A 16,769-nucleotide genomic window follows, 5' to 3' on the forward strand; every position below is an offset into this window, starting at 1 on the left:
AAGTGGGTCTTTGCCCACAAAAGCATATGTCCTAATAAATCTGTAGGCCTTTAAGGTGCCAAAAGTATCCTCATTGTTTTTGCAGATATGAACTAACATGGCTACTCCTATTTATTTAGTTAGCTCATTGGAGAAATTGTCATTTCTTACATAACATTTGAAAAGAGAAAGAAGTCTAAATGTAACAATTAAAACAAAATAAAATAATGATTCTGAGCTTGCAGTTTTATAATGTCCTACAATTCTTTTAACCTAAATTCTGAAATGCTGGATAAATGTTGTCTCTAAACTTAATGACATCCACTGGAATGGTATGTATGTAAAACATGAATCTTTCCCAGACAGCATTGTTTGGGTTTAAAGAGTCATCTTAAAGTGAAGGAAGATTATTATCACAACATCATCTAGTAGACTGAATATAAAGATTGTAATAGACTGTGGTCCTTTTATTAGCCTATCCATCTGTCACATATGGTTTTAATGTTCAGCATAAGGACTAATGCTCCAGTTCTGCAAAAGCATAAGACTATGCATTGATTAAGTCCCATTCTTCGCAGTTAAGTTCACCAGAGCAATTATTTATTTTAATGTATTGTTTTCCCCAGGTCAACTCATTTCTGATCGGGTGGCAGAAATTGTGGCTAAATACAATTCCAAAGTCTACAGTACAAAGTATGATGATCAGTTAGCAACACGATCTGCTAGTGCTGCTTTTGATGACAGTTACCTGGGTAGGTCATTTTGACAATAAAGGGATGTGTTTCTATCAATATTGCAGCAAGACACATTGGACAAGATCCTACACCTGTTGCAAAAGACCCAACAATTTGTATTGATTTTATTAATTTCAACAGGAGCAGGTTTGAATCCTTACTGAATGTTAATTAGGGATGTAAATAACCGTTTAAATAGTTAACCAATTAAACGACTAAAATTATAAGGTTTAACTGGTTAACCAATGGCGAGCAGTGAGGGCTGGGCTCCCTGTGTCTGCCTGAGATAAGTAGGAGCAGCTGGGGACAAACCCTCCCTGCCCGCCTGGGCCACTTTGGCGTGGCTGGGGCCGGAATCCTGTCTGCCTGCCTGCTGAGCCGCCCCAGCACGGCTGGGGTCAGAATCCTGCCTGGCCGCTCTGGTGCCTCTGGAGCCGGAAAGGGATCCCGCTGGAGTCCTGCTACTCAGGGCCAAGGTACTACTACTTGCCCTGCCTGAGTTGGAGTAGCCAGGGCTGGAGCATTGCTGGCCTGCCTGGGCCAAGGTGCAGTGACCTGCTCGAGTGCAGTTAGAGTTGGGGTCCTGCATTCTGGTAAGCCTAATGCTTACCAGGTATCGAGTTAACTGATTAATCTTTACATCCCTAACGTTAATGGTGATAAAGATAGCAGTTGATAAGAGTGTTTCTACTGTCAAAATGCCTATCCATTTAGGATTTTATGCACCCACCTTGTCTCTCTACTATCCATTTAGGAATCATTTGTCTGGGTTATTGCTGGTTATAGAGAGTGACTGTGTCAATCTTTTGATCAGTTACCTGGGTAGGTCATCAATCTTGGATGTATTATCTAATCTATATATACTTAGTCTGCTCTTTTTATATTTGTGCCAAAGAAATTTGTCACTTTTTCAGTGACTGGGTGGCCCTTGGAAAAGAAAATGTGTGGCCAGAAATTCTGTGTGTGTGTGTGTGTGTGTGTGTGTACACACATATACACACACACACACAGTGCTTTTTTGTGTGACAATACTGCCCAATACTCAGTACCGGCACCTCCAGTCAGAGCTTACCTGGAAAGAAATTTGTCACTTTTTCAGTGACTGCGTGGCCCTTGGAAAAGAAAATTGTGTGGCCAGAAATTCTGTGTGTGTGTGTGTGTGTGTGTGTGTGTGTGTGTGTGTGTGTGTGTGTGTACATATATACACACACACACACACAGTACTTTTTTGTGTGACAGTACTGCCTAATACTCAGTACCGGCACCTCCAGTCAGAGCTTACTTGGAAAGAATGGAGCGTACCAGCACCTCTGTATGCAAATGTCTGACAGTCGTGTGTCTTAAAAGGGCTCAACAACTTTTTTTTTCTTTTTGCTCAACAACTTTTCCCCTGGAGTACTGGCGCCTTTTTTTTTTTTTAACAAAAAAAGCACTAATAAAGTTTTTCCTGCCACGCGACAGAATGACTTTCTGTCATCAGGCTCTCTCCATGCTTCAAAAAATAAGTGTTCTAAGTCAGTTTCTGATAGCTGGTGTAACATAGCACAGAAAACCCTCTAATGCCTCAAGTCTTTTATTACTTTAAAATCAGGAAAGTAAAAGAACAAGCCGTGTTCTGCTTTTACAAGGCAATCTAATATATCCCAGTCCGGCATGGAATCAGACTTGCCTGTTCAAATCATAACAGTTTTCATAGTAATTCAAAATTCAGCATTCCTTGAAAGGCCCAGGAACCAAGAATTTATATCTGGCACACCTGCAGCAACCACTGTGTGCACTTGGCCAGTCACTATGCATCTGTGTTTCTTTTTTTCTCTAGCAGTAAAATTGGTATTGTGAATGGGCTTTTTTGTGTTATTAAGTTAGCAAAGAGCTTTGAGATTATTTCACCATCACCATCTGAATTTACACAGAACAAGTCATTGTCTGCTAATTCAGCTGAATTATTATGTGACCTCCCCCCTCATCCACCAAAATAAAAAGAAATCAGGCTAAGTATAAGGATGTTAGAAATAGTTTATATTAACAATCATGTAACTGAAACAATTCTTTGTCGATGCCCCCCTAAGGACGGGTGCAGCACCCAGTGCACTTCTGGCCCCACTCTTGGGCTACGTCTAGACTGCAAGTCTCTTTCGAAAAAGAGTGTCTAGACAGTCTGGATGCTCTCTTTCGAAAAAGCCCTGTTGCATTCAAGAATGCCTTTTTTCGAAAGAGCACTTTCGAAAAAAGGCGTTCTTCCTCGTGAAATGAGGTTTTCCGCCGTCGAAAGAAAAGCCACGTTCTTTCGATTTAATTTCGAAAGAACGCGGCTGTAGTCTAGACTTAGGTGAAGTTTTTTCGAAAAAACCCTTGAGTCTGGACACAGCCTTGGGGAGCTCTCTTCCATCCCGTACTGCTGCCTCTGTATCAGAGACAGCAGCACTCGGTGGCAGGCGGGACTCGATCCACAGGGGGAGTTTGTTTAAAAAATCAGCTCCCCATGCAGACTGTGGACCAGCTCCCACCTGCCACCCCAGACTGCTGCCTCTACATCAGAGGCAGCAGTGCAGGGTGGCAGACAGCTCTCCCTCATGCTCTTCATTTAAAACTAGGACGAGCAGGATGGGACTGATTCAGCCTACTGATCTAAGTTTTAAATGCAGAGCATGGGGACGTGGGGGTGGTGCATACTGCTGCTGTTAACCAGGACCATAATAATAACAATAAACGCGTATTGATTAAACGGTTATCCATCTAGCTGTTGTCATCCCTAGCTAAGTACGCATATCTCAAGTAGGAGCTTGCTGTGTATTAAACATTATTCAAAATCCTTTTGCAAATCCAGATAAAGTTTCTACAGCTGAGACCAAAACTAGGATAATTCTGCATTCCACTGCTGTTCCCGATGTCCCTTTTATCAACTTAATAGTACATCCCCATTTGGTCTTGATCACCACCAAATTTTATTGCCATGAGTTCATCAACGGATTCCAGTTGAGAGAAACTTGGGTTGGAACAGTGGCAAAATCCATTCAGATTTTAAGCACGTTCGGATGTGGACCCTACCATGTCAATTCTGGACCATCTCTAAGTTCTATATGTTTGTTTGAACCTAGCATTCCAGTTTCCAACTGGTGGGTCCCCATTTGGAAAAACAAACCTGCCTATTTGGGAATAGCTGTTCCTACTGAAATTGATGCATCTCATGCAGACTTTGACTAACTATTTTTAGCTGGATAGTATAGTTGTCCAAAGGACATGCTGTTTGGAGTATCTATTTATTTTACTATCTTCTGAGATCTTTCAATAGGCTGTGCAGGCAAAGTGGCTTATGTGAGAAGTGTTGAGAAATCACATCACTTTGTATAGCGACTTATCATTTTTGTCATTGTTGCTCAGGTTATTCAGTGGCTGTTGGAGAGTTCAGCGGTGATGGCATAGAAGGTACAGCCTTATTCTTGTTTTGTTGTTATGTACAGATGTGTTCAGCAGGAAACAGACTTGAAGTAATATTTGCACAGGCACAAATAAACCCAGATGTACATGTAGGCATGCACAGTTTAGTATATACATTTCTAGAAATGCGCAAAATGGTTCAGGCAAATTAAGATCCAGCTTGAGCCATTATGCTTTGCTCAACTGGAATGTGAACATTACAGATCTTTTGTGTTTCAGACTTTGTATCTGGAGTTCCAAGAGCAGCAAGAACTCTGGGCATGGTACGTAACTTGAAATCTTAAACTTGAAAATCATTTAAAAAATTAATATCAGATGTTGTAGTGACATTATTATCTCATTTATTTTTCCTATGCAGGTGTCTATTTACAATGGGAAAAATATGTCATCCTTGTACAATTTTACTGGAGAACAGGTATATAAAGTTCTGCTTTATACCAGTGAGGTGGCTGTAAGGGTGCAGGAGAGAAAATATCTTCAGAATGATAAAACCCAGGCATGAAGTCCTTGGCTCTAGGAGATATATTTTGTGGTTAGCTCACATGCCTTTAGTAATCTGTGGATGTGTTCCATGAGTTGCCTTTCTTATGATGATACTACTTAGAAAAACAGTCTTAGAACAGAAACACCAATGGAAACGTGTACAAGTTATTGGTCTGGAGTTGTGTTAGTGCTTCTTGGTGTTGTAATTCAATGTAGTCTATTCACAATTAGAAAAGAGGATGGACCATTGGATTATACTTGTTACAGGGAAGAAGTCCTCAGTTCTATTTTTATAACAGCATAAAGAAACCAGTTTACTGAGGGAACAGGAAAAAGGAATGGAAATATATTTTTGAGGGGGGCCAAAGAAGACATTAATACTTAAATGTTCTCCCTGAAGAATTTGGATCAAATGTAAAAATTCTGTTTTCCAGATGGCTGCTTATTTTGGATATTCTGTTGCTGCCACTGACATTAATGGAGATGAGTAAGTGTTGTTGTTTTTTTTTCAGTTGTTTGTGGAAATAGTTATCTGTCTCTCTCAAAAATAATTTCCGAGCATGCAACATGGATTCTTTTCTAAAGCTGTCATACTTCACCCAAGTTATCTAAACAGGAAACACAAGCTTTAAATTCTGTTAGCTGTATGCTTTCTTCATTATTAAATTACTTCAGAATTTGCAGGTGAAACCTAAAGATATATGTGAAACATTCATCTTGACCATCACTGTGCAATTCTGTGTAGCAATGGGTGATTGGCACATGTGAGGTTGACACTGGAGTTTCTTGTGATGGCTGAAAGATTCTATTTTTTTTACACAGTTACACCGATTTGTTTATTGGAGCCCCCCTCTTTATGGAGCGTGGTTCTGATGGCAAGCTTCAAGAGGTGGGTCAGGTCTCCATATGCCTTCAACAAGCCTCTGGAGGATTTCAGATCATAAAGCTGAATGGATATGAGATCTTTGCAAGATTCAGCAGTTCTATTGCACCTCTAGGGGACCTGGACCAGGATGGTTTCAATGGTAGGACCTTATTTTGTAAATTATTAAATCCATAGTGTAAGTCTGGGCAGGAAAGAGGATGTGAATTCTAGCCACGAACAAATTAGACTGTTGGGCACCAAGATTTAGCCTCTCTTCGATGCATGTTACTCCCGAGTATGCTATCAGGAATTACATGCATGCATCCTGCAGAGACTATACTAATTAAACTACAACATGGACTATTTTAAGCTTCTGTATCAGTCAATGAACTTCTTTCTAAATTGTAAGTGTAGTAGCAATTTCTATCAAATAGCTCATTCCCATAATGAGTTGGAAGGAGATCTTCAGTGAAATTTTGGGTTTTCTCTTTTATAACAGCCAATCCTTCTCCCAAAAAGTCTAATGATAGCAAATACAACCTTAAGTAGGAATATTTCATGAAGAATGATTACATTAGGGATTATAGCTGATCTTCTAGCCTTTTATTGGGTCCATAGGAAATGTTTATAGTTCAAAAATAGTCATGTTACAAAACAGAACAAGAAATGCAAACAAGATCTGAAGAACAATATAAAAGGTGATAATCTTTCCAGGAGATTCTTCTGCTGTATGAGAAGCAAATGTATGATTTCAGGACTTGTATTTGTATGTATATATTATGATGTCCTTTCTCAGGAGAAAACCATTTTAATGTTCAGCTTTTAAAGAACCATATTTTACTGTGCAAAATATTGTATGGCAATGTCTTACAGCAGTGAATTCTTGTGCAGCAGCAACATCTCAACAGCCATTCAAGTCCAACTTCAATAAGACAGTAGTAAGAGCCAGGCAAAGAATAGTCCTGCAAAATGCTTGTCATTAGATTAGATGCTGCAAGTGGTTTTCTGATGTATCTGTTACTCTGTATGCTTCTCTGTTCAGGTTATTTTAATTCGATTTGTTAGGTCTTTCTGTCAGGTAAGTTCACCTTTTAAAGTTAATTCATTTACAAGAATTTATTCATTGCTGTGTTGTTTGTATAAACTCTACTATTCCACTCTGTGACCGTTTCATTTGCTTAATGTGCTTTCCAGCCCAGTTTGTCATAGGACTGTTGTCTTTGTTGCTTTTATGAGCTCAGTGCAGATTAATTGTGATGCCCATAAGACAACTGTACTATATTTGAGAGTTTCTTCTCATTATGATTTATATAAATGTACAGGGAGTAATGTTATAACATCTGCTACATGCTGCTTTGGATTTAAATACTAAGTTTAGGTACCAGTGTTGTCCTTGAATCAGCATAGGCACTGTTAGATTTAGATTTTATATACACCTCCAAAGCTCGGACTTCCTTTTTTTAGTTGTGTTTCCTGTAAGGATTCAGATTAGCATTTTGTTTACTGCCATTTTTCATTCACTGCTATTATATTGTCAAACACTCATCAACTTAGCTAGGACCCTACCAAGCTCACGGTCCATTTTGGTCAATTTCATGGACATAGGATTTTTTAAATGGTAAGTTTCATTTTCAAATATTTAAATCTGAAATTTCACAGTGTTGTAATTGTAGGGGTCTGATCCCCAAAAAAGTTGTGTATGGGGGTTGCAAGGTTATTTTATGGGGCTTGCAGTATTGCTACCATTACTTCTGTGCTGCTGTTGGTGGTGGTTCTGCCTTCAGAACCGAACAGCTGGAGAGTGGTGGCTGCTGGCCAGGAATCCTGCTTTGAAGGCAGAGCTACCATCAGCAGCAGTGCGGAAGGGTAGTATGTTATGGTCTTGCCATCCTTACTTCTGCATTGCTCCTGCAGATCTGGGCCCTCAGTCAAGAGCCACAACTCTCTGGCCACCCAGTTCTGAAAGCAGCAATACAGGCAGTCCCCGGGTTATGTACAAGATAGGGACTGTAGGTTTGTTCTTAAGTTGAATCTGTATGTAAGTCGGAACTGGCGTCAGCTGCTGCTGAAACTGATCAGTTTCAACCGCGGCTGAATCTGGATGCTAGTTCTGACTTACATACAGATTCAACTTAAGAAACCCAGGCATCCCCAAGTCAGCTGCTGCTGAAACTGATCAGCGGCTGATTCCAGGAAGCCTGGGGCAGAGCACCTCTGCCTCGGGCTTCCTGTAGTCAGCCGCTGGTCAGTTTCAGCAGCGGCTGACTTGGGGACGCCTGGGGCAGAGCAGCTGGGGTGCTGCTGGGTTGCTCCAGCAGCGCGGCTCCTCGGCGCTACTGGAGCAACCCAGCAGCACCCCAGCTGCTCTGCCCCAGGTGTCCTGATTCAGCCGCTGCTGAAACTGACCAGCAGCGGTTGAATCAGGACGCCTGGGACAGAGCAGCTGGTGCTGCCGGGTTGGTCCGGAGCGGCGCTGCAGGACCAACCCGGCAGCCCCAGCTGCTCTACCCCAGGGGTAGGAAAGAAAAGCCTGGTCTGCTGGGGGGGGGGAGCACTAGCTACACCCCCCCGCCCAGCAGACCAGGGGGACAGGAGCAAAGCCTTGGAGCACGCCCGCAGCGGGACAGCCCAAGCACGCCTGGGCTGTCCCCCTGAGGGCGTGCTCCAGGGCTTTGCTCCCTGTCTCCCTGGTCTGCAGGGAGACGGAGAGCAAAGCCTTGGAGCACGCCCGCAGCGGGACAGCCCAAGCGCACCCGGGCTGTCCCGCTGCGGGCGTGCTCCAAGGCTTTGCTCCTGTCCCCCTGGTCTGCTGGGGGGGTCCAGCAAAGCCGCTGGACCCCCCCCAGCAGACCAGGGACACCAGAGCAAAGGGCTTTGCTCATTTGCCCGGGAGCAAAGCCGCCCAGGCGGCGGCTTTGCTCAGGTGTCCCTGGTCTGCTGGGGGTGTCCAGTGGCTTTGCTGGACCCCCCCCCCCCCCCCCAGAAGACCAGGGGGACAGGAGCAAAGCCGCCCAGGCAGCGGGACTCCCGCCGCCTGGGCGGTTTTGCTCGGGTGTCCCTGGTCTGCTGGGGGGGGGTCCAGCGGCTTTGCTGGACCCCCACAGCAGACCATGGAGACCGGGAGAAGCTTTTCTCGCCCCGGAGGACACGGGTGGTGACCCGCCGCCCGTGAGCTCCAGGGCGAGAATAGCCCCGTTCGTAAGTGCGGATCTGACATAAGTCAGATCCGCGTAAGTCGGGGACTGCCTGTACAGAAAATAAGGACAACATGGGTATAGTATTGCCACCCTTACCTCTGCGCTGCTGCTGGTGGGGTGCTGCCTTCTGAGCTGGGCACCTGAGCAATATTATAATCACTAGTCTCCAGCTTCCCAGCTCTGAAGGCAATGCAGAATTAAGGGTGGCAATTCTGTGACTCTCATAAAATAACCTAGTGATCCCCCTGAAACTCCTTTTTGGGTCAGGACTCCCAATTTGAGAAACACTGATCTCCCTCCATGAAATCTGTATAGTATAGAGTAAAAGGCCAAATTTCATGGGAGGACACCAGATTTCACAGTCCATGATGCATTTTGCATGGCCGTGAATTTGGTAGGGTCCTAAACATAGCAATTAGGATCTGATAACCAGGGCTCGCTGAACCGCGCAGATCACTGGAACCCGGCTCTTTCAGGTTACACTTTATTCTCCACGGGCGAGTAGATTGTATAATGTGTCGAGCCCTGCTGATAACTATGTTATACTAGGCTGGCGTAGGGCTATTGAAATCTTGAACCCTCTGGATTAACGTGATTAGATTAATAAAATGTAGTTTGGCGAGATGTTTCCTACTATAACCACTCTTGGGAAACAGTTGAATACCCAAAGAGCATATAATTGGAATGTACTGTGACTCCAAATAGGTTCAAAAGTGTGTTTGTGGGACTTGGCTTTTCTGTGTTAAATCTACAGTAAATATGCTCCTTCAACATTAATTTTGGTGTCATTCTGTAACATGTCAGGATCCTACAAGTTATATAAAAGGCGTTGATAAATAAAGCTTCCAGCGAATAGTAACATTATCTACATGCTGCCATGTACTCTGATGTAACTATATTTTGCCCATATGAATTGTTGAATGTCATCACAAAGAAGTTCTCCTTGTTTATATTTGGAGACATTAAAGCTATTTCTTTTGGTTCACAGATATTGCAGTTGCTGCACCTTATGGTGGAGAGGACAAAAGAGGGGTCGTTTACATCTTCAATGGGAGAGCGACGGGTTTGAATGCAGCGCCATCTCAGATTCTTGAAGGACAGTGGGCCGCCCGCACCATGCCGCCAAGCTTTGGGTACTCGCTAAAAGGAGCCACCGATGTGGACAAAAATGGATATCCAGGTGCTTTCTACTTGGCATAGCTTTAGAACAGTTACAGTAATTTGAGTGCATCACTTCTGTGTGATTTACCAATTGACCAACTAGTATCCTTTTTTTTAAAAAAAAAAAAAAAAAAGCATAAACTCTCAAACTTAACGTTGCTTTCTCCTTTCCAGATTTGATTGTCGGTGCCTTTGGTGTTGACAGAGCTGTTTTGTACAGGTAGGCACACGGTGCATGTTCTTATGTAAGTGCAGTCAGAAGGAAAGCTCAGTTCAAACTGTAAATTACAGTGTGGAACAGAAATGAGAGAGTGTCTGAACTTCTGTCTTGCTGCACTGCAGAATGATATGGATAAAAGTGGTTACCTCATTATTTCCACTGTGTTAAAATGGGGTCCATACTCTATTATTTGCCTTTGGATGTGTCCAGAGCTGAGAGAGAACACTGCATGAGATCTTCCTCCCTGGCCAACCCTGAATGACTCTTCTCCAGAGCCTGCAGGGAAGAATGCTTCTGCTGCCTGCAGAGATGTGCAAATTTGCTCTAATCCTTGGCAGTTATGCAAGCTCCTTAATCATTATGGGCGAGGCCTGTGAGAGAGAGAGAGGGCAAAGTGGGGCACGGAGAGGGAGGAGCCTGCTCTCCCTTCCCCCTCATTTTCACAGCCAGAATATTAAACTGAGCACAATAAAGTTTATGGCTACTTCACAAAAAGGGTGTGTAACTTATTTTCCTCAAGAAGGGGTGGGGAGGGGAGGAGTTGTGGCAGAATCCCAACTCATTTTCTGATCTGCTTCAAGGGCCTTATAACTGTTCATTGCCTCTTACAGATAGTTGGATGTAAAGTTATAATCTGGCCAATAAGGATCTTGTTGAAAAGTGCCATTAAGGTTCTTCAATTCTCCACGTATTCACATCAGTCTTCTCCACCCTCTTTCGTGTTCCCACTACTTATCCTAGCATCTGCTTTTTCTTGATTCAGTCTAATGTTTCGGTTGGTAGTGTTGATGTGAGATTCCACAGCTTCTGGTATCTGGGGCAGCCTCTCTTTGACTCTCTGCCCCATCTACTGTCCATCTCTGCCCCATCCAGGGTATATCTACACTGTGCGACAAAGTTGAGTGAAGATTAGCAACTTCAGCTACGTTAATTGCATAGCTGAAGTCGAAGTAGCTTAACTCGACTTTTGGCGCTGTCTACACAGCTGGAAATCGAAGGAAGAGCACTCTTCCTTCAACTTCCCTTGCTCCTCGTGAAATGAGGATTACAGAAGTTGGCGTAAGAAGCGCATTATTTAGAAATGATTTTGAAATAATGGGCTTGCTGTGTAGACTTGAACTTTGTTATTTTGAAATACCATGAGTTATTTAGAAATAAGTGTGAATTGTAGAGATAGCCTTACTGTCCCCATCATTTTTAATGAAAGAACTTCTTTCTTGCTAGTCTCTCTTATTTTTTCCATCTACTGCTCTATCATTGCAATCTATATTTTAGCTTTACAGGAAGTCCCCGGGTTACATCAATCTGACTTACGTCGGATCCCTTGTTACGAACGGGGGGGGGGAGGGGTGGTGTTTAACGGCGGAGGCGGATTCCCCTTTAAATCTCCCTGCCTGCCCCCCTCCCCAGGTCCCCCTCTTATCACAATGCACCAGGCGCGCCGGGCTCCCTCAGCGCCACCTGAATGGAAATGCCGCCGCCGGGGCGCAGCTAGTGCGGGGTGCCTCCCCCACTGTCGCTGCCCCTCGCGCCGCCAGAGGCGGCGACAGTGGGGGAGGCACCCCGCACTAGCTGCGCCCCGGCGGCGGCATTTCCATTCAGGCGGTGCTGAGGGAGCCCGGTGCTCCCGGTGCATTGTGGGACTGGGCTGAGAGTCCCGTTCGTGGGAGGAGGCGGAGGGAGGGCGAGGAGCGAGCCGGTAAGAGGGAGCCCCGGGGGGGGCGGGGGGGGGGAAGAGGCAGGCGGGGAGATTTAAAGGGGAATCCGCCTCCACCGTTAAACACCTGGCCCTGCGCCGGGCTGCAGCCTCCGGGCGCTACAGCGGCCGGTCGGGGCGCACGGGGCACTCTTGGCCCCAGCCCCAGAGACCGGCTGCGGAGAGGGCGGGGGAAGGGGATGCAAAGTGCCGCCGGGGCCACTTTAAAAAACTCCCCGCGCCGAGGCCAACTTACATCCAAATTCAACTTAGCATACAAATTCAACTTAAGAACAAACCTACAGTCCCAATTTTGTACGTAACCCGGGGACTTCCTGTACTAAATATAGAGCATATATAGCATATTATGAAGAATGTTGTGGTGTAGGGTTGTATGAGTGTTTTCATTCACATTAATTTATTTACTTTTGTCTACAGGGCTAGACCAGTTATCAGTGTAAATGCTGGACTAGAAGTTAACCCAACCATTCTAAATCCCGAGGAAAAAATCTGTGAACTGTTAGATACTGGTGTGAAAGTTTCCTGGTAAGGTGGCTTGTTTTTACTTAAACTCTCAAAGATGAGAGGGTAAAACTAATAAATAGATTTTAAAAAATGAAACTGGATTTTTGGAATGGCTAGGAAAATCAAAGCAAGTACACTTAGGGCTAAGAATGAATTAATTGCTCAGGAAAATAAGAGACAAGTAGGATTGGTTTGAGCTAGGTATGCTGGGACCAGATGTCTTGTAAATTCCTTGTAACAGTTTTTTTTTTAACAATTCAGTTCTGGACTGCAATCACTGACCCTTTAGGACTGGGCTGCTCAGAGCCAGGTTGCCAGTTGTCCCCCTTTGTGGAGTGCTTTAAAAGTACACGTCAGAAACCTCCACTCACTTTCATTTCTGGCTGACTGCACAATTTGAACTCTGTTCTTTACAGATGAAGATTATTAGGCTGATCAAGCCCTAAACTTTAGGCTCTGCATTCCTACTGTCACTGTCCATTTCAAAACCTTAATTGCTACAATGCTAAGACCTGTACACCAGTCAACAAGGACCCTTCTGTGTAGAAGTGCCATGAGCTGTGTAAACTACTCTGTGTTCGTCATGGTTGCGTTTTAAAGTCTCTGTCGTACTTCCGTTCTCGGAGCTATACAGGATTTACTTCCTAACCCTATAGAGTAGCTGCCCAGCATACTCCAGGTATTTTTGTATCCCCCGTCCAGGAAAGTCTCCCCAACTGTAAACGTCCCCATAGAAATAACATGATCCATATCTTCTGAAATTGCCAGTCTTCTCCCAATTTAGGAGCAAAGATTGAAATAGAGATCAGCGTGTGGAGTTTTCTACCTGCTCCACTTGGGGTAAAAAAAACACATGACCTGTTCTTGTATATTCAGTTGTCTTCATAGATGGGGAAAGAACAGAGCAGGTATTGGCTGCTGTCCCATGGCCCCACTGGAATTAGATGTGATAAAACAAACAGTCATGAATCTGTTCTGGTTGGCTACGAGGAGAGAGCTGTGGGAGTGGACTGGGTTGGAGTCTCTTAAGAAAAGAACTTAGAATTGGTAATATTATGAGGGAGAGCTTTTAAACCACAGTCTGCTGAAAACATTATTTCATCATATGTGCTTTTTGAATTTTTTTTAAACAGCTTTAAAGTAAAGTTCTGCTTAACAGCTGATGGCAAGGGAAAGCTCCCCAATAAACTCAGTAAGTTCTGCTGTTTTAAAAAAATATTAAACTTTCCATATTGTCTGCAAACAAGAATCCTGGACGTAATTGTTTCTTAATCACTGAAATAATTGCTTTTTCAGCATAGGGCTTGGTCCTGCTCATGCTGAGCCCCTTCAGGCACCATCAAGTTATTCAGAAGTGAAGTCTCAGTTCAGCAGTGAATTTAAATATGTGTTATACTTTAAGCATAAGTCAAGTCCCATGAAATTTAATCAGAATTTAATCATGTGGTTCAGTGGTTTGCTGAATTGATGCCTAAGAGCACTTCTCATCTTGCAGCATCAAGCTCTTTAGTTGGGTCCACAAAAAGGAATTTCAGATAAATAATTCTTGTGGAAACTACAAAAACATCGAGGAGCACTCTGGCACCTTAGAAACTAACACATTTATTAGGGCATCAACTTTCATGGGTAAAACCCACTTCATCAGAAGATGAATTGGAATGGAAATTAGAAGCAGGGCTATATATATATATGTACAACAAATGAAAGAGGTTACTTATCAAATGTAGAACCAGTGTTCATGAGGCTAATCAAGTCAGAGTGGAAGTTGCTCATTCACAGCTGCTGCTGATGTGAATAGTAGGGATATGGATGGGTAACTGGATACCCTGATAAGCATCACCTTATTGGGTGATGCTTACTGGTACCTGGTTAACTGGTGCCTGTGGACAAAGGACTGCTCTAGCTCAGCTTGACCCACCGCACCATTGACCAGGGCCAGCAGTCCCAAGACCGGGGGTTGCTCTGGCTGAGCCAGGCCCACGGCACCCCAGGATCCCACTTAATTGGTTAACTGCTTGTTAAATGGGATTTTACATCTCAAGTGAATATCAATGGAAGGGAAATTGCCTTTGTAGTGTGTTAACCAGTTTAAATCTTTATTCAGGCTTATTTTGGGTGCATTGATGAAACTGATAGTAGAGACAAGTATTTTGGATGCTAAGGGCTTAATCCAACTCCCATTCAAGACAATGGAAAGACTCTCACTGGCATGGATGGGAATCAGATCAGGATTTCTAGGTCATGTTGATTCTAAGAGGTTGATATGGTGGCTTTACGTATATTTTGCCATGATGACTGATGGTTTCTGGCTGATTTACTGTGTCATCCAGGAAACTTAGTGTTTTCTGCATACTATGTGTATAACAGACATGACCTGGCAAGGTTTATGTAGTAGGAAATGTATTATAGTTTTAAGTTACGGGGTCCATATAAAATATATTAAACAATGATTAGTAATAATACAATTGGAGAATATATATTGTGGGTGTAAGATTGCTGCTCTTTGGAAAAAAAATCCTAACTTCTAATTTCATAAAGAAATCTCAATACGGAGGCAAACCTATTACTTGAATATTTGTCTACAAGAATAATGATGTTTAGGTGTTGAGTAGAAGATTTGAGTCTCATTTTAGCACCATACCAACCTCTGTTACAATATTGTGTTGACACATTTCGTACTTGAAAAAAGTAAGAATTTGTAAGAGGGCACAGCTGTTGGATTGCCACTGTAGCTGATGTCAGCTTGTGACTTATTAGCTGGGAGGAACCTACTATGAATACAGTCGGTCAAGAAATTCCTAACCTAAATGTTTTGGATTTGATAGCCTTCCAAGTGGAACTGCTGTTGGATAAGCTTAAGCAAAAAGGAGCCTTGAGGAGAGCTCTGTTTCTCCACAACAAACAGCCTAGCCACTCTAAGAATATGACCATTGTCAAAGGGGGAACAATGCGTTGTGAGGAACTTCAGGCTTTTTTGAGGGTAAGAGATCAGATTACCAGAGTTATCATTACAGATTACCTGTAATTACCAGAGTTATCATTGTTTGCCCTGAATTATTATTGGTATAGAGGAATGATGGTTTTGTGATTAAAACACTCGACTAGGTTTGGAGAGCCAGTTATTAGCCCTGCAACAGATTTCCATTCATCCTTAGGCAAATCACTGAAATCTCACGGTGTGCCTCAGTTTCCCATCTGTAAAATGAACATATTAACACTAACTTTGTCTGTCCTGTATATTTAGATTGTAAGTTTTTTAGAGCACAATTGAGCTGTGATCTTGTATGGGGCTCTGGGTGCATAATATAAATAATAATTGTATCCAGTACTAGCAGGCTTTTGATTTCAATCCTGTGCACCTCTGTGTTCTTTTTTATGTGATTTAAGCATGACCTGAATAATTTCTCCCCTCAGGATGAATCTGAGTTTAGAGACAAACTTACACCGATCACTGTTTTTATGGAATATCGGTTGGATTACAAAACGGCTACAGACTCAGCTGGATTACAGCCCATCCTCAACCAGTTCACTCCTGCTAATGTTAGCAGACAGGTATATTCCTGACAGTTTTAGGTTAAACAAAATAGATGACATTATCAGCCTTTGATGTCTATATCCGCATAATGGTGAATTCATGGCCTTGTAAGTGCTCCACTTATGAAGGAACAATCAGTTTCATACATACAGAATGGGAAGCGACTGCCTGGGAAGGAGTATGGCAGAAAGAGATCTAGGGGTTATAGTGGACCACAAGTTGAACATGAGACAGCAGTGTGATGCTGTTGCAAAGAAAGCAAACATGATTCTGGGATGCATTAACAGGTGTCTTGTGAGCAAGACACGAGAAGTCATTCTTCTGCTCTACTCTGCGCTGGTTAGGCCTCAGTTGGAGTATTGTGTTCAGTTCTGGGCACCGCATTTCAAGAAAGATGTGGAGAAATTGGAGAGGGTCCAGAGAAGAGCAACAAGAATGATTAAAGGTCTAGAGAACAGGGCCTATGAGGGAAGGCTGAAGGAATTGGGTTTGTTTAGTTTAGAAAAGAGAAGATTGAGGGGGATATGATAGCAGTTTTCAGATATCTAAAAGGGTGTCATAAGGAGGAGGGAGAAAACTTATTCATCTTAGCCTCTGGGGATAGAACAAGAAGCAATGGGCTTAAACTGCAGCAAGGGAGGTTTAGGTTGGACATTAGGAAAAAGTTCCTAATTGTCAGGGTGGTTAAACACTGGAATAAATTGCCCAGGGAGGTTGTGAAATCTCCATCTCTGGAGATATTAAAGAGTAGGTTAGATACATGTCTATTAGGGATTGTCTAGACGGTATTTGGTCTTGCCATAAGGGCAGGGGACTGGACTTGATGACCTCTTGAGGTCCCTTCCTGTCCTAGTATTCTATGATTCTATGATTTTTAGATGCATCTCTTAAATATCAGGACACCTAAATGTGGATATAGGGGGTCTAGCTTTAGGC

General features: G+C 43.2%; 1 protein-coding gene across 1 annotated transcript in view; it reads left to right on the forward strand.

Annotated features, from left to right (window-relative positions):
- Positions 1-16,769, forward strand: part of ITGAV (integrin subunit alpha V) — a 97,046-nt gene that overhangs the window by 38,023 nt on the left and 42,254 nt on the right. Inside the window, exons 7-18 of the mRNA XM_075933763.1 lie at positions 606-731; positions 4,095-4,139; positions 4,371-4,414; positions 4,510-4,566; positions 5,069-5,121; positions 5,457-5,659; positions 9,685-9,876; positions 10,032-10,077; positions 12,212-12,319; positions 13,432-13,490; positions 15,124-15,278; positions 15,713-15,850. Of these exons, the coding sequence (XP_075789878.1) occupies positions 606-731; positions 4,095-4,139; positions 4,371-4,414; positions 4,510-4,566; positions 5,069-5,121; positions 5,457-5,659; positions 9,685-9,876; positions 10,032-10,077; positions 12,212-12,319; positions 13,432-13,490; positions 15,124-15,278; positions 15,713-15,850 (1,226 nt within the window). The remainder of the gene's footprint in view (positions 1-605; positions 732-4,094; positions 4,140-4,370; positions 4,415-4,509; positions 4,567-5,068; positions 5,122-5,456; positions 5,660-9,684; positions 9,877-10,031; positions 10,078-12,211; positions 12,320-13,431; positions 13,491-15,123; positions 15,279-15,712; positions 15,851-16,769) is intronic.

This window comes from Pelodiscus sinensis, chromosome 7, assembly GCF_049634645.1.
Source record: "Pelodiscus sinensis isolate JC-2024 chromosome 7, ASM4963464v1, whole genome shotgun sequence".
Lineage (NCBI taxonomy): Eukaryota > Metazoa > Chordata > Testudines > Trionychidae > Pelodiscus > Pelodiscus sinensis.